The sequence below is a fragment of the Hyperolius riggenbachi genome, chromosome 1 (assembly GCF_040937935.1).
Source record: "Hyperolius riggenbachi isolate aHypRig1 chromosome 1, aHypRig1.pri, whole genome shotgun sequence".
NCBI lineage: Eukaryota > Metazoa > Chordata > Amphibia > Anura > Hyperoliidae > Hyperolius > Hyperolius riggenbachi.
This window is the reverse complement of record NC_090646.1, coordinates 665,052,017-665,070,100: the sequence shown is the minus strand read 5'-3', so window position 1 is coordinate 665,070,100 and position 18,084 is coordinate 665,052,017. Positions and strand designations below refer to the sequence as shown.

At 48.6% G+C, this 18,084-nt stretch overlaps 1 protein-coding gene across 2 annotated transcripts in view; it reads left to right on the top strand.

The window, feature by feature from the left end:
* LOC137532290 (NACHT, LRR and PYD domains-containing protein 12-like) overlaps nt 1–18,084 on the top strand; it is a 362,324-nt gene that overhangs the window by 184,660 nt on the left and 159,580 nt on the right. For both annotated transcript variants that reach the window (XM_068252670.1, XM_068252660.1), the window contains exon 8: nt 13,509–13,673. In XM_068252670.1, the coding sequence (XP_068108771.1) occupies nt 13,509–13,673 (165 nt within the window). The remainder of the gene's footprint in view (nt 1–13,508; nt 13,674–18,084) is intronic.

Here is an 18,084-nt window from a genome sequence, read left to right as displayed (position 1 = left end):
TTTGCGGCGGTATATGCTGTATGCGAGTGTGGGGTAAAAAGCAGAAAACTGCATTTGGAAAAAGCGAACTAAAATTGCAAACACCAACGAACACAATGCACACATTTCTGACGCAAGGCGGGCATTTTGCCATTAACAAATATAAAACACTATTGTGTCATCCAACCCATTTATCACAGCAGAATCACTGAATTGGGAAGAAACGCAATCACATCGCAACATGTATTCTAACAAGCAATTTCCATTGCAAAACATTACCCTAAAAACTACAGCAGAACATATAATAAGCAAAATACAAACAATGATTTTGCATTGTGCAAAATTGCACACTATTCATCGGGTGTGACCCCTGAGGCCGGGTTCACATTAGGACGCATCCGCCCGTACGCTTTTGTTCTGCGCGGAGCAGGAACGCAAGGTCCCGACATGTCGAACGTCCGCTCCTATGAGCGGAATGCAGGGAACGGAGCAGAACGGAGCAATGTGAACTTTCCCATAGGGAAAGCATTGCTGCGGCTGCTGCATTCCGCTCATTAGAGCGGAACGTAGGCTGAAAACAGCCTAATGTGAAACGAGCCTGACTCATTTTGTTATCACAAGGAAAACATTGCTATCTGAAAGTATTGCAGATTTACATGGAACAAGCCTGTCATTACTCCTAGCTGGGAGGAAATTCTGTAGGGAGGGGGGTTGAGAGGAATGAACAAACACAGCTAGAAATGTTTTCAAAGACCCTATCTAAATCCTCATCTACACGTGTAGATGAGACGGCGATCCAGAGGCTCGATTAGCCGCCGGATCGCCTCTTCCGCGTCCCCGCTCGCGCGTCGGAATCAATACCCGTTCGATTCCCGCTCGTCCCTGCGCCGCGCATCTTCCGCTCAATTCCCTGCCATTGTCCCCACGCGGGGAGCGAGCAGGGAATCGCCGGTGGGGAGATCCGTCCTGTCGGATCTTATCAATCGAGCCGCATCAGCGGCTCGATTGATAAGGAACATCGCGGCCGCATCTACGCGTGTAGATGCGGCTTAAAACATAGCACTGTATTGTAATACAGATCTACAGGTGTCAGGAGAAGCAGTAAATAGATAAGGGGGAGAGAAGCACTTGATTTACAATGAACAGAGTGTGTAAATCAGGCTGACAGGAGAGCATAGCCAAAAACAAATACCAGCAGAAATACAGCATTTGATATAATTGATAGCAGAAGAATATACAGAGAATAGAACTGACATGCAGAGAAATTTCAGCAGAGGATAGATAAAATGCACAGCAGAGAAATGGCAGGCTTGAAAACACAGACAGACTTTACATACACAGTTGCAGCCAGATAACCTCGCTGTAACTGAAACTGTACACTAGCACAAGCTAATTTGCATACTGCACAGTGATTGGAGGAAGGAGTGGCTGGTGGAAGGAGAGGCTGGAGGAAGTAGGAAAGAGCTGGATGGCACTGTTATCTTGCCAACCAACATATGGCTGCTCACTCCTCTAGAATGCAGTAGCATAAATAAGGACATCTGACAGGTATATTACAGCAAACATACATTTTTATTTATTAAAGCAGTATTAAGCAACACATCAGATATTTATACAGTTTAGGTTACTTCCGGTTTAAGGAAAAACACACATCAATTCAATATAAGTCAAAATTCTGAGGGACCCCAATGTAACTCACATAAGGAAATCACCCACGCTGTATCCGTAATACGCTATAGCCTGAGATCTCTTAAAACGTTGGTTATAAAAATTCACGTAGCATGTAAACATTGCCGCCGGAGCCGCCGACCAATCGGCTCGTAGTTGTCAGGATTGATGTGGTTACCTCTGCAGCGGGGAGCGGTGCAGCCGCCGCTCCTGCGTCTGACGTCACCGCGGATCTCGCCGCATCATCTCAGCCATTTCCTTCCGGTAGAACAGGTCTCTCCAGGGTGCATCAGAGCAGAGCAGCACACGCACGCACCAGGAGACAGGACCTTTATGCTTTGAGGAGGCGGGTCAGCTGACCTGCCAGTCAGCTGACAGCAGTGGGCTGGCTTTCGCCGCCGATTGGCTGGAGTCCGCTGGGTGGAACTTGTGAATGTCCTGCTTGTATTTAAAGCCTGAGCTGTCAGTGGCTCATTGTCTGCTGTTGCTGAAACTTCATAGTGAAAGCTCTCAGACCTTAGTCAGATCCGTGTGTGTTTGATCCGGCAGGACCCCGGGGATTCACACTTAGACTAGGAAAAAACATATCGTTGTATATTTAATTATGTGTATGACTCTTTGCTTGATCCTTTGATTACTCTTTCTGCCTCTAGATTCTGTACCTCGCCAATCTGATCTGCTGCCGACCTCCACTCTGATTTTAGCCTTCTGATTCTGTACCTTTGCTCTGATCTGTTACCGACCTCGGCCTGTTTACTGACTACGTATTTGCCTGACGATATTGTACCGCTGCCTGACCGACCTGTTACCGACATTGCCTGTACGACCACTCTATCCAGTGATAGTCCCTACAGCCAAGGGCTATCACATAGGAGTACTCCTGTGTTATATACTGTGCACAAAAATCACGTGTGATCACACTCTGAATAAATTACTGACTACTGAGCTGATAGAGTTTGTTCTGATCATCATATACGCCACTGATCATTACAATAGTACGGGAGGGGATTGAGTCATAAGCACTGCCTCCCGCAGATGACATCATCTTCTCCCAATGAGCCGCTGTATGAACTCGAACGCCGACCAATAGCACGCTAAAAGGGGCAGATCCCTGCCAGAGAGCGCCGACCAATGACGCAATGGAGGGGTGGAACACCAAAAGCGTCACGCATCTAATAGAAAGAATACCACCACCTAATCACGTCAGTCCGGCGTAGAACGCCAACCACTAGGAAAAAAAGCCGCAACAGATAGAGCCTATTCAAAATAAACAAAAAACGCCAACCAATAGGACGCGCTCCATCAGAGCAGCCTACCAATACCAGCTCAGCTCTACTGGCTAGGAGAATGGACACAGCGGGGAATGTAGTAATTGGCTACAAAACTGAATAACATTAAATCAAATAAGCTAAGATATCCTAATGAACATTAAATCTAACAGATAATACTACATAAACAGACCAACTACCAGTCATAGCATAAGTCATAATCCCTGTTTAAACCTGTGTTCACGGTGTCTAATTCTCTGATCCATCTAGATTCAATTTCTGCCAGATGAAAACTTAATATGGAACAAGCAGTTTCTGAAGATTTTACTATATTTAGACATAATGTGAGCCAACTTAAATTGTGTATTCTTGATAGTGTCCCCTTAGATAAATGGGGGGGGGGGGGGAGGGGTGATCAAATGTTAAAAATTGAACCTAGATGTGTAACGATCGGTGTAACACAGAGAGGATCTGATTATTGATGATCTGCAGTATCACCGATAATCAGATATATCACTAACCTCTGGACACCTGAGTATATGAGTGTTTGGTGCAACAGTAATACCTGGGGAACAGGTACAAGGGCAGTAAGGAGTACTGCACAAATGTTGGTTCCTTCCATTAGCCTGAACTCTCCTGAGGGAGGAGTCAGGCTGAGAGTAGGAAGGACAGAACATGAGTGACACAAATGAGGGAGTGTCACTGACAAATCTGTGAACTATCTTTAACAGGGAAGATAGTTCTCGAGGTCGGGCAAGCCAGGTCGTCAACACACAGGCAGATAAGGTACAGAGACAGGAAACCGATGCGGAATCCTAAGACTAGCAGAGTTTGGCAACAGAGTATCCGAATGACAAGGTACAAAATCAGAGATCAGAAGAATGGTCAGGAAAGCAGAAGGTCATAACAATAAATCAACAATGCCTAGACTTGGGTGTGAGCTCCTTGATCATCAACACCCTGGAACTAGCCTGGAGTATAACAGATGGTAATACAATTCCTAGACTAGGGGCTTGATTCACAAAGCGGTGATAACTCAGTTATCACGCCTAAAAGACTTTAGGCGTGATAACCTTTGCACTAGCAAAGTTATCACCGCTTTGTGCTCTAACTCGCGCAAAGTTACCGCGCGCGCAAAGTCCCATAGGGCTTAATGGGAGCTTCGTGCGAAGCGCCGGGTGCTGCGCGCGGAAAATTCGCGCGAGTTTCTTCTTATCATGCCTAAACTGAGTTTAGGCGTGATAAAGGGGTTTTCACTCGCGTGCAAACACTTTGCACCGCTTTGTGAATCAGGCCCTAGGTGTGAGGTCCTTGATCATCAACACCCTGGAACTAGCCTGGAGTATAACAGATGGTAATACAATTCCTAGACTGGGTGTGAGGTCCTTGATCATCAACACCCTGGAACTAGCCTGGAGTATAACAGATGGTAATACAATTCCTAGACTGGGTGTGAGGTCCTTGATCATCAACACCCTGGAACTAGCCTGGAGTATAACAGATGGTAATACAATTCCTAGACTGGGTGTGAGGTCCTTGATCATCAACACCCTGGAACTAGCCTGGAGTATAACAGATGGTAATACAATTCCTAGACTGGGTGTGAGGTCCTTGATCATCAACACCCTGGAACTAGCCTGGAGTATAACAGAGACAAAATCACAGAACTGACAAACGGGTCTGAGTGCTACCACGTAGTGATCGCAACGGCAGACAACCAGCAAATGCCCAGGCATCAGTATATATAGTTCAGCGCTCTCCAGTGCCTCCCCCAAGTGCTGGACCAATGGAAACCGTTTCTGGCGTCAGCTGACCAGCCTTGTCAGCTGATCCCCCACTGACTGGCATAAAGCTCTTCCTCTCAGTGCGCGCATGCGTCCACCTAAGCCTATGTGGACTACAGCTCCCAGCCATACCAGAACTTTGTTGTGAAATGCCCACTGTGCTGCACGCGGAATCCGCCGCCATGTCACCAGCGCATGCGGCGGTTCCTCCGCGTTCAGGCAGACACAAAGATGACTGAGCACATGTGTCAGCTGCCGTGCTGGACGCGGAGCCCGCCGCCCTGCTAACGGCGCATGCGGCGGTGCTTTCGCGTTTTCTCACAGGCCCCCCCCCCCGAGTGGAGTGGACTCCGGACAGCTCCTACCCGGCTTCTCAGGGTGCAGGGCATGAAATTCCCTTTTCAACTGGTTCGCATGCATGCTACCGTCAGGTACCCATGATCTTTCCTCAATGCCATAACCCTTCCAGTGCACCAAGTACTGCACTGAGTTCTGTACAATACGGGAGTCTAATATTTTTTCCACTTCATACTCAGGTTGGTCGTCCACCATCACCGGTGGAGGAGGAGTGGAATCAGTGTGCACAGCCGGTTTGAGGAGGGACACATGGAACGATCTTACGCCACGCATGCTGGCAGGAAGATCAAGGGCATAAGTAACGTTGTTGATCTTCCTGGTGACCGGAAAAGGACCTCCATATCTCGGTCCCAGCTTGGGCGAGAGTTGCTTCAGGGCCAAGTGACGTGTGGACACCCATACCAAGTCCCCTGGCTGGAATCTCCACTCGATGGAGCGTCTCTTATCAGCTTGCCCCTTCTGGTTATGAAAAGCTTTCTCTAAATTCCTTTTCACCATTCCCCATATGTCCCTAAAGGACTCCTGCCAGGCCTCCAGGGCCGGAAACGGAGTTGAAGCCACTGGCAAAGGAGAGAACTTGGGCAATTTCCCTGTCACCACCTGGAATGGCGAAAACCCAGAGGAAGAGCTTTTCAAGTTATTGTGCGCAAATTCCGCAAAGGGCAAGAACTTGACCCAGTAAGTCTGAGCATCTGCCACATAGCACCTGAGAAACTGCTCCAGGGACTGATTGACTCTCTCCGTTTGCCCGTTGGTCTGTGGGTGGTACCCTGATGAAAATGAAAGCTTCATGCCCAAATGTTGACAAAATGCCCTCCAAAACTTAGAAACGAACTGGACTCCCCGGTCAGACACTATATCTTCTGGAATGCCATGCAGCCGAAAAATATGCCTGATAAAAAGATCGGCCAACTCCTGAGCCGAGGGGAGTCCTTTTAGGGGCACGAAATGGGCCATCTTGCTAAATCTATCGACTACCACCCAAATGACCAACATGCCCTCAGATCTCGGGAGTTCCCCCACAAAATCCATGGACAAATGGGTCCATGGTTCCCTCGGGGTGGGCAAAGGCTGCAACGTTCCCACAGGTGCCAGACGGGAGGGTTTACTCCTAGCACACACTGCACACTCTCTCACATACTCCTTACAGTCTGAAGCCAAGGAAGGCCACCATGCACATCTAGCGACAAGATCCTGTGTTCTGGTGGCACCGGGATGACCAGAATTCTTGTGAGAGTGGAACATTTGCAAAATCTGCAGACGATATGGCAGTGGCACAAACATGACCCCCTCCAGGCTTTCCTTCAGGAACGTCCCGCTGGAAGGGACTCAAGGTCTCTGTCCAGTCCCCCCAAGTCTCTGTGGCTGCCAAAACCACTCTTTGTGGGAGGATGGCCTCTGGGTCTGAGGGCTGTGCTGTCTCTGTCTCAAAACATCGTGACAAGGCATCCGCCTTGATGTTTTTACTACTCGGGGTATACGTAATTATAAATCTGAATCTCGAGAAAAACAAAGACCATCGAGCCTGACGGGGACTCAATCTTTTAGCCCCCTCAATGTATTCCAAATTTTTGTGATCAGTGTAAACTGTAATCGTATGTTCCGCTCCTTCTAGCCAATGACGCCATTCCTCAAAGGCCAATTTAATGGCCAGGAGCTCCCTGTTGCCTATATCGTAGTTTTTCTCTGCTGGTGAAAACCTACGAGAGAAATAGGCACACGGGTGTAATCTTCCCTGCAACCCAGAATGCTGAGACAGCACAGCCCCTACCCCAACCTCTGAGGCATCTACCTCCACCACAAAGGGATAGGTGATGTCCACGTGTCTCAAAATAAGTGCGGTACAAAACAACTTTTTCAAAGTGGAGAATGCAGTCTGTGCTTCCAGGGACCAGTGGTTAGTATCTGCCCCTTCTTAGTGAGAGAGGTGAGGGGCGAGATGACAGTGGAGTACCCCTTTATGAACCTCCTATAGTAGTTTGCAAACCCTAAAAACCTCTGGAGAGCCTTCAACCCCACTGGCTGGGGCCACTCCAGAACAGCCGAGACCTTGGCAGGGTCCATAGAAAGTCCCGAGGTAGAAATTATGTACCCCAGAAAAGCGACTGACGTTACATCGAAAATGCACTTTTCCAGTTTGGCATATAACATGTTTTGACTCAGTTTCTGTAAAACCAGCCAGACGTGAACTCTATGTTCCGAGAGATTGGTCGAAAAGATTAGTATATCGTCAAGATATACCAAGACAAACTTCCCCAAGATCTCTCTGAACACCTCGTTAATAAGCTCCTGAAAGACGGCCCGGGCGTTGCACAACCCGAAGGGCATCACCAGGTACTCGTAATGCCCGTCGGGTGTGTTGAAGGCCGTCTTCCATTCATCGCCCTCTCGGATCCGTACCAGGTTGTATGCCCCTCGGAAATCCAGTTTAGAAAAAATCTTAGCATTCGTGACCTGAGTAAATAAATCGTCAATCAGAGGCAACGGATAGCGATTTTTTACTGTAATTTTATTCAGGCCTCTATAATCAATGCACGGCCTAAGACCTCCATCTTTTTTCTTTACAAAAAAGAACCCTGCTCCAGCAGGTGACCGAGAGGGCCGAATGAACCCCTTGGCTAGGTTTTCACGAATGTACTCCTGCATGGCCAATTTTTCTGGCCCAGACAAATTATAAAGGTGGCCTCTAGGGGGCATACAACCTGAATGGAGATCTATAGGACAATCAAAAGGGCGATGTGGGGGAAGTTTGTCAGCTGACTTGGCACAAAATACATCAGCAAAGTCTAAATACTGATCTGGCACACCCTCCACATGAACTTTAGTCTCTCCCAATGTTACTTTCACTAGGCAGTTTTGGAAACAGTGGGGAGACCAGCTGGTTAACTGACCGGTGGCCCAATCGATCTGAGGTGAGTGCACCTGTAACCAAGGCATACCGAGAATAATCGTGGAGGTGGCCATACGTAACACGAAAAACTGCAATTTCTCAAAATTTAACACCCCGATAGCAATTCCTACTTCTGGTGTCTGAGACAGCGGATTATTTCCCTGCAGAGGGGAGTCATCCACTGCCGTAACCTGAATGCGTGGGTTTATCGGCGTGACCGGAATACCCAATTTTTTAGCAAACTCAAAATCCATAAAATTAGCTGCCGAACCTGAGTCAATGAAGGCCTCAGTAACTTCAGACTTAACTTCCCAAGAAATAGTGCAAGGGAGAAGAAGTCGTTCATCATTGGGGGGTACAAACTGCGTGCCTAGGGTATGACCCCTGAGTACACCTAGGCAGTAGCGTTTCCCAACCTCTTGGGACAATTTTGCACCCTATGGCCCCCCTCTGCACTGTAAAGACACAGCTGTTCAGACAACCTGCGCCTCCGCTCCACCTGAGACAAACGAGACCAACCAATCTGCATTGGCTCAGGTGGAGGCGAAGCGGGTGGAGGTGGAATCACTGGAGGGGCAGCGTGAGACACAACTCTTACACTACTTCTACCACGGGTCTGCCTATGATAGCGCAGGTGGCGATCTATTCGGATAGCAGATGCAATGGCTTCATCAATGGACTTAGGTTCAGGTTGTCCCAACATAAGCTCTGAGACCTCATCCGAAAGCCCTGACAGAAAACAATCGAGTAATGCAAATGTGTCCCACCTGGCAGAAACTGACCACCTCCTAAATTCGGCTGCATAATCCTCCACCGGACCCTTGCCTTGACGCAATAATTTGAGCTTCCGCTCAGAAGTCGAGGCAATGTCCGGATCGTCGTAAATTATAGCCATGGCTTTAAAAAATTCCTCCACAGAGGTCATGGCCTTGTGATCGCTGGGGAGGCTATATGCCCAGGTCTGGGAATCGCCTGATAACAAGGTCTTAATAAACGTGATTCTTTGAGTAATGGTTCCTGAAGTATTAGGTCTCAACTCAAAGTATGACAACACTCTACTCCTAAAATTTCGGAAATCAGATCTGTGACCAGAAAATCTTTCGGGTACGGGCATACGTATGTCCGTGCTAAGAGGAGATCGCACATCATTCACAGCCGTCTGAATGGTCTGAACAGACCCAGAGAGTGCGTTAAGTTGCGTCTGGTGACTGCCCAGCACTCGGTTGATATCTTCCACCGCAGTGGTTAGGATGCCTAGACGGGCCGTGAGTGCGTCCATTTGAGTTTGGTCTGCCGTTCTGTAACGATCGGTGTAACACAGAGAGGATCTGATTATTGGTGATCTGCAGTATCACCAAGAATGCAGATATATACCTGATTATTGATGATCTGCAGTATCACCGATAATCAGATATATCACTAACCTCTGGACACCTGAGTATATGAGTGTTTGGTGCAACGGTAATACTTTGAGGACAATACCTGGGGAACAGGTACAAGGGCAGTAAGGAGTACTGCACAAATGTTGGTTCCTTCCGTTAGCCTGAACTCTCCTGAGGGAGGAGTCAGGCTGAGAGTAGGAAGGACAGAACGTGAGTGACACAAATGAGGGAGTGTCACTGACAAATCTGTGAACTATCTTTAACAGGGAAGATAGTTCTCGAGGTCGGGCAAGCCAGGTCGTCAACACACAGGCAGATAAGGTACAGAGACAGGAAACCGATGCGGAATCCTAAGACTAGCAGAGTTTGGCAACAGAGTATCCGAATGACAAGGTACAAAATCAGAGATCAGAAGAATGGTCAGGAAAGCAGAAGGTCATAACAATAAATCAACAATGCCTAGACTTGGGTGTGAGCTCCTTGATCATCAACACCCTGGAACTAGCCTGGAGTATAACAGATGGTAATACAATTCCTAGACTGGGTGTGAGGTCCTTGATCATCAACACCCTGGAACTAGCCTGGAGTATAACAGATGGTAATACAAATCCTAGACTGGGTGTGAGGTCCTTGATCATCAACACCCTGGAACTAGCCTGGAGTATAACAGATGGTAATACAATTCCTAGACTGGGTGTGAGGTCCTTGATCATCAACACCCTGGAACTAGCCTGGAGTATAACAGATGGTAATACAATTCCTAGACTGGGTGTGAGGTCCTTGATCATCAACACCCTGGAACTAGCCTGGAGTATAACAGAGACAAAATCACAGAACTGACAAACGGGTCTGAGTGCTACCACGTAGTGATCGCAACGGCAGACAACCAGCAAATGCCCAGCCATCAGTATATATAGTTCAGCGCTCTCCAGTGCCTCCCCCAAGTGCTGGACCAATGGAAACCGTTTCTGGCGTCAGCTGACCAGCCTTGTCAGCTGATCCCCCACTGACTGGCATAAAGCTCTTCCTCTCAGCGCGCGCACGCGTCCACCTAAGCCTATGTGGACTACAGCTCCCAGCCATACCAGAACTTTGTTGCGTAATGCCCACTGTGCTGCACGCGGAATCAGCCACCATGCCATCAGCGCATGCGGCGGTTCCTCTGCGTTCAGGCAGACACAAAGATGACTGAGCACATGTGTCAGCTGCCGCGTGAGACGCGGAGCCCGCCGCCCTGCTAACGGCGCATGCGGCGGTGCTTCCGCGTTTTCTCACAAGATGGATCAGAGAATTAGACACCGCAGTTGGTCTGTTTATGTAGTATTATCTGTTAGATTTAATGTTCATTAGGATATCTTAGCTTATTTTATTTTATTTTATTCCGTTTTGTAGCCAATTACTATATTCCCCGCTGTGTCCATTCTCCTAGCCAGTAGAGCTGAGCCGGTATTGGTAGGCTGCTCTGATGGAGAGTGTCCTATTGGTCGGCGTTTTTTGTTAATTTTGAATAGGCTCTATCTGTTGCAGCTTTTATCCTAGTGGTCAGCGTTCTATGCTGGACTGACGTGATTGGTCGGCGGTATTCTTTCTATTAGATGCGTGGCGCTTTTGGCGTTCCGCCCCTCCATTGCGCCATTGGTCGCGCTCTCTGACAGGGATCTGCCCTTTTTAGCGTGCTATTGGTCGGCGTTCGAGTTCATACGGCGGCTCATTGGGAGAAGATGATGTCATCTGCGAGAGGCAGTGCTTATGACTTAGTCCCCTCCCGTACTACGAGCTGATTGGTCGGCGGTTCTGGCGGCAATGTTTACATGCTACGTGAAGTTTTATAACTAACGTTTTGAGAGATCTCAGGCTATAGCGTATTACGGATACAGCGTGGATGATTTCCCTATGTGAGTTACATTGTGGGCCCTCAGAATTTTAACTTATATTGAATTGATATGTGTGTTTTTCCTTTACTATTCTATGTGTTGAATAGGAACATCTTGACTTGCATAGGTGGGAGTGGTGAAATATTTAAAATAGCAGTTCCCCATCAGGTCCTCTAATTAACATGGTGAATGTGATTGGCTACTCACATGTATATATATATGAATGTGTGTGGAGTGTGTCATTAGAACCGGGCAACATGAAGATGGGCAGGAGCCCAAAACAGTGGACTGTCTTGCCCTGGGGTTCTTTTTAAACCTGTATGTCATTTTATAATCAATAAAGCAAGATTTATCCAGAGGTGGTGCGAATTTCTGTTTTCTTGTCTATAATATTCATTCAGACGTGTCCCTAGTCACAGTATCTATTGTCTTCCACAACATTTCTGCCCCCCCCCCCCCCCCCCCCCATATACTATATCACACACGACAGTCTACAGAGATGGCCAACATCTGTTCTCACTAGTGCTCTCTATGGAAATCAGACATGACAAGAATATCAAAACTCCACCCCCAGCCCCATCCAAATCAGGTGTCCCTTGCTGTGCATTGTCAGCAGGTCATTATGTCCACTGTGAGCCCGGCCTCATCCCTATATATGATGGACACACTGGCTTGTTTCACAGAGCAAATCTCCAAACACCATTATAATCACAGAGTGATTTTATAGAGTGTTTTTATTTTGTAGGCACTTGCAACTTTGCAGTATTCCGGCATTTTTAACAGAAGCGCAATCACTGCATAAATGCTGCCGGCACCGCGTGTGTCAGGTTTTAAAGGTTGAATTGCTCCAGTGGGATCACCCATAGGCCTGGTTCACACTGCAATAGCTTTTTAAGTGCTAGTGATTTGATAAGCTCTTGCTAATATAATGCTATGGGGGATTTTTATAAAATCGCATAGCTCCAGTGAGAACACACACAAAGCATTACATTACCAAGAGCTTTACAAATCACAAGCACTTAGAAAAAACTCTTGCAGTGTGACCAGCCCTTGTTGGATCACATTAGTAAAGCGCTTGTAGTGTGAACCAGACCTAACGCATACATATGCACATAGCTTACACATCATGCATCACTATATATAACTATTTAGTTAGCAGGGTGTGTGAAAAAAGCATATGAAAATCCATGTAAGCTCCCTCAGTGATATAAAGTGTTTCCTGTAACAGAAATGCTGTTTTAAGCACTATTTCACATGTAAGCAAGGTGATCCGTACTGAAAGACTAATTGCATTTCCTGATATCAGTTTAGGGACACCTTTATTTAGGACATGATGGAGTCTCCTGTAATTGTCTGGTAACATCTCCTCTGTGTCTGCAGTCTGGATTATAATAAACAGACCTCACATTCTGCACAGGTGATAGGAGGCATCCTGGGCTTTCCAATAAGTAAAAAACACCCCCTGCATGCCCAGAGGCACCCCTGTAACACTGATATAGATGGGACAGAAATCATCTCATTTACCCTATTCTAACAATGTGGGGGATGGGTGCCCTCCTGTGTGAGTCAGTCTGCTGTGTGAGGTGACCTGAACTCGCTGTAGCAGGGCTGTACATTGTTCACTAATATCCATGAGGTTCCAACTGCTGCCTGCAAGTGGTGATAATGGAGTATTCATATCACATATCATATACAGTTGGTTAAATTAATATAGGATTGTGTCATGTAACACAGAGCAAACAGAATTGCTTATGAGCAATAATTATGCTGCCCTCTAGCTGTGAAGATATGTATGGCAGCATTTTCATTTAAAGGATTGATTAAAAGTCTAAATTCTTGTTTATTTATTCATTTAAGTATTTATATAGTGCCGACATATTATGCAGCACTGTGCAGAGTATATTGTTTCATCACTAACTGTCCCTCAGAGGGGCTCACAATCTAGTCCCTACTATAGTCATATGTCTATGTATATATTGTGTAGTGCATGTATTGTAGTCTAGGGCCAATTTAGGGGGAAGCCAATCAACTTATCTGTATGTTTTTGGGATGTGAGAGGAAACCAGGGTGCCCGGAGGAAACCCACTCAGACACAGGGAGAACATACAAACTCCTTGCAGATGTTGACCTAGCTGGGATTTGAACCAGAGACCCGGTGCTGCAAGGCAAGAGCACTAACCACTATGCCACCTTGCTGCCTTGCTTGTTAAATATTATCAAAAATATATTTATTTGTTTGATTAAAATCATACAAATTGTATGCAGGTTTTATAGATTTCTGGTAACATTCTTCTCTTCTCCTGCAGTTTGCAGAGTAATAATCTGCCCTCCAGTTGCTGCCCCCACCTGGCATCCGGGATAAGGAATAACCAGACTCTGAGGAAGCTGCGCCTGTCTGGTAACAAGCTGGGGGGTGATGAATTCAGTGTCCTGATGGAGGCTCTGCCAACAAGCCGGATAGAGGAATTACAGTGAGTATAACAGCCCTGATTGCAGCAGAGATCAGCAGAATTATTTCCCTTTATTTCATCACCGTTTTCCATTCTCTAATTCCCCAATAGTGACACCCATCGCAGTGACTGGGGAGGGATTATGGGGGATTGTGGCTGGTTTGGGGGTACATCCATACTGCAGCCCCCAGTACACCTGGCTCTGTGTATATGTGACACCCATTGCAGTGACTGGGGAGGGATTATGGGGGGATTGTGGCTGGTTTGGGGGTACATCCATACTGCAGCCCCCAGTACACCTGGCTCTGTGTATATGTGACACCCATTGCAGTGATTGGGGAGGGATTATGGGGGGATTGTGGCTGGTTTGGGGGTACATCCATACTGCAGCCCCCAGTACACCTAGCTCTGTGTATATGTGACATCCATTGCAGTGACTGGGGGAGGGATTATGGGGGTGTGGCTGGTTTGGGGGTACATCCATACTGCAGCCCCCAGTACACCTGGCTCTGTGTATATGTGACACCCATTGCGGTGACTGGGGGAGGGATTATAGGAGATTGTGGCTGGTTTGGGGGTACATCCATACTGCAGCCCCCAGTACACCTGGCTCTGTGTATATGTGACATCCATTGCAGTGACTGGGGAGGGATTATGGGGGAATTGTGGCTGGTTTGGGGGTACATCCATACTGCAGCCCCCAGTACACCTGGTTCAGTGTATATGTGACATCCATCGCAGTGACTGGGGAGGGATTATGGGGGGATTTTGGCTGGTTTGGGGGTACATCCATACTGCAGCCCCCAGTACACCTGGCTCTGTGTATATGTGACATCCATTGCAGTGACTTAGGGAGGGATTATGGGGGAGGTGTGGCTGGTTTGGAGGTACATCCATACTGCAGCCCCCAGTACACCTGGCTCTGTGTATATGTGACACCCATTGCGGTGACTGGGGGAGGGATTATGGGAGATTGTGGCTGGTTTGGGGGTACATCCATACTGCAGCCCCCAGTACACCTAGCTCTGTGTACATGTGACATCCAATGCAGTGACTGGGGAGGGATTATGGGGGGATTGTGGCTGGTTTGGGGGTACATCCATACAGCAGCCACCAGTACACCTGGCTCTGTGTATATGTGACATCCATTGCAGTGACTGGGGAGGGATTATGGGGGACTGTGGCTGGTTTGGGGGTACATCCATACTGCAGCCCCCAGTACACCTGGCTCTGTGTATATGTGACACCCATTGCAGTGACTGGGAGAGAGATTATGGGGGGATTGTGGCTGGTTTGGGGGTACATACATACTGCAGCCCCCAGTACACCTGGCTCTGTGTATATGTGACATCCATTGCAGTGAATGGGGAGGGATTATGTGGGGATTTTGGCTGGTTTGGGGTACATCCATACTGCAGCCCCAGTACACCTGGCTCTGTGTATATGTGACCCCCATTGCAGTAGCTGGGGGAGGGATTATGGGGGATTGTGGCTGGTTTGGGGGTACATCCATACTGCAGCCCCAGTACACCTGGCTCTGTGTATATGTGACACCCATTGCAGTGACTGGGGGAGGGATTATGGGGGGATTGTGGCTGGTTTGGGGGTACATCCATACTGCAGCCCCCAGTACACCCGGCTCTGTGTATATGTGACACCCATTGCAGTGACTGGGGGAGGGATTATGGGGGGATTGTGGCTGGTTTGGGGGTACATCCATACTGCAGCCCCAGTACACCTGGCTCTGTGTATATGTGACACCCATTGCAGTGACTGGGGAGGGATTATGGGGGGATTGTGACTGGTTGGGAGTACATCCATACTGCAGCCCCCAGTACACCTGGCTCTGTGTATATGTGACACCCATTGCAGTGACTGGGGAGGGATTATGGCGGAATGTGGCTGGTTTGGGGGTACATCCATACTGCAGCCCCCAGTACACCTGGCTCTGTGTATATGTGACACCCATTGCAGTGACTGGGGGAGGGATTATGGGGGGATTGTGGCTGGTTTGGGGTACATCCATACTGCAGCCCCCAGTACACCTGGCTCTGTGTATATGTGACATCCATTGCAGTGACTGGGGAGGCATTATGGGGGATTGTGGCTGGTTTGGGAGTACATCCATACTGCAGCCCCCAGTACACCTGGCTCTGTGTATATGTGACATCCATTGCAGTGACTGGGGGAGGGATTATGGGGGATTGTGGCTGGTTTGGGAGTACATCCATACTGCAGCCCCCAGTACACCTGGCTCTGTGTATATGTGACATCCATTGCAGTGACTGGGGAGGGATTATGGGAGGATTGTGGCTGGTTTGGGGGTACATCCATACTGCAGCCCCCAGTACACCTGGCTCTGTGTATATGTGACATCCATTGCAGTGACTGGGGGAGGGATTATAGGGGGGATTGTGGCTGGTTTGGGGGTACATCCATACTGCAGCCCCAGTACACCTGGCTCTGTGTATATGTGACACCCATTGCAGTGACTGTGGGAGGGATTATGGGGGGATTGTGGCTGGTTTGGGCGTACATCCATACTGCAGCCCCCAGTACACCTAGCTCTGTGTATATGTGACACCCATTGCAGTGACTGGGGGAGGGATTATGGGGGATTGTGGCTGGTTTGGGGGTACATCCATACTGCATCCCCCAGTACACCTGGCTCTGTGTATATGTGACACCCATTGCAGTGACTGGGGAGGGGTTATGGGGAGGTGTGGCTGGTTTGGGGGTACATCCATACTGCAGCCCCAGGAACACCTGGCTCTGTGTATATGTGACATCCATTGCAGTGACTGGGGGAGGGATTAAGGGGGATTGTGGCTGGTTTGGGGGTACATCCATACTGCAGCCCCCAGTACACCTGGCTCTGTGTATATGTGACATCCATTGCAGTTACTGGGAAGGGATTATGGGGGATTGTGGCTGGTTTGGGGGTACATCCATACTGCATCCCCCAGTATACCTGGCTCTGTGTATATGTGACATCCATTGCAGTGACTGGGGGAGGGATTATGGGGGGATTGTGGCTGGTTTCGGGGCATATCCATACTGCAGCCCCAGTACACCTGGCTCTGTGTATATGTGACATCCATTACAGTGACTGGGGAGGGGTTATGGAGGATTATGGCTGGTTTGGGGGTACATCCATACTGCAGCCCCCAGTACACCTGGCTCTGTGTATATGTGACACCCATTGCAGTGACTGGGGGAGGGATTATGGGGGGATTATGGCTGGTTTGGGGGTACATTCATACTGCAGCCCCAGTACACCTGGCTTTGTGTATATGTGACACCCATTGCAGTGACTGGGAGGGATTATGAGGGGATTGTGGCTGGTTTGGGGGTACATCCATACTGCAGCCCCCAGTACACCTGGCTCTGTGTATATGTGACCCCCATTGCAGTGACTGGAGAGGGATTATGGGGGGTTGTGGCTGGTTTGGGGGTACATCCATACTGCAGCCCCAGTACACCTGGCTCTGTGTATATGTGACCCCCATTGCAGTGACTGGGGAGGGATTATGGGGGGTTGTGGCTGGTTTAGGGGTACATCCATACTGCAGCCCCCAGTACACCTGGCTCTGTGTATATGTGACACCCATTGCAGTGACTGGGGAGGGATTATGGGGGGTTGTGGCTGGTTTGGGGGTACATCCATACTGCAGCCCCAGTACACCTGGCTCTGTGTATATGTGACACCCATTGCAGTGACTGGGGGAGGGATTATGGGGGGATTGTGGCTAGTTTGGGGGTACATCCATACTGCAGCCCCAGTACACCTGGCTCTGTGTATATGTGACACCCATTGCAGTGACTGGGGAGGGATTATGGGGGGATTGTGGCTGGTTTGGGGGTACATCCATACTGCAGCCCCAGTACACCTGGCTCTGTGTATATGTGACACCCATTGCAGTGACTGGGGAGGGATTATGGGGGGATTGTGGCTGGTTTGGGGGTACATCCATACTGCACCCCCAGTACACCTGGCTCTGTGTATATGTGACACCCATTGCAGTGACTGGGGAGGGGTTATGGTGGAGTGTGGCTGGTGTGGGGGTACATCCATACTGCAGCCCCCAGTACACCTGGCTCTGTGTATATGTGACATCCATTGCAGTGACTGGGGGAGGGATTATGGGGGGATTGTGGCTGGTTTGGGGGTACATCCATACTGCAGCCCCCCGTACACCTGGCTCTGTGTATATGTGACATCCATTGCAGTGACTGGGCAGGGATTATGGGGGATTTTGGCTGGTTTGGGGGTACATCCATACTGCAGCCTCCAGTACACCTGGCTCTGTGTATATGTGACAAATAAGGGCATTTCCAGGCTGTAGACAAGTGAATAAATGGCCATGTCTGCAGGTTCTGTGTTGTCTATAAGATCCATTCAGACGTATTCATATTCTTTCACAACATTTCT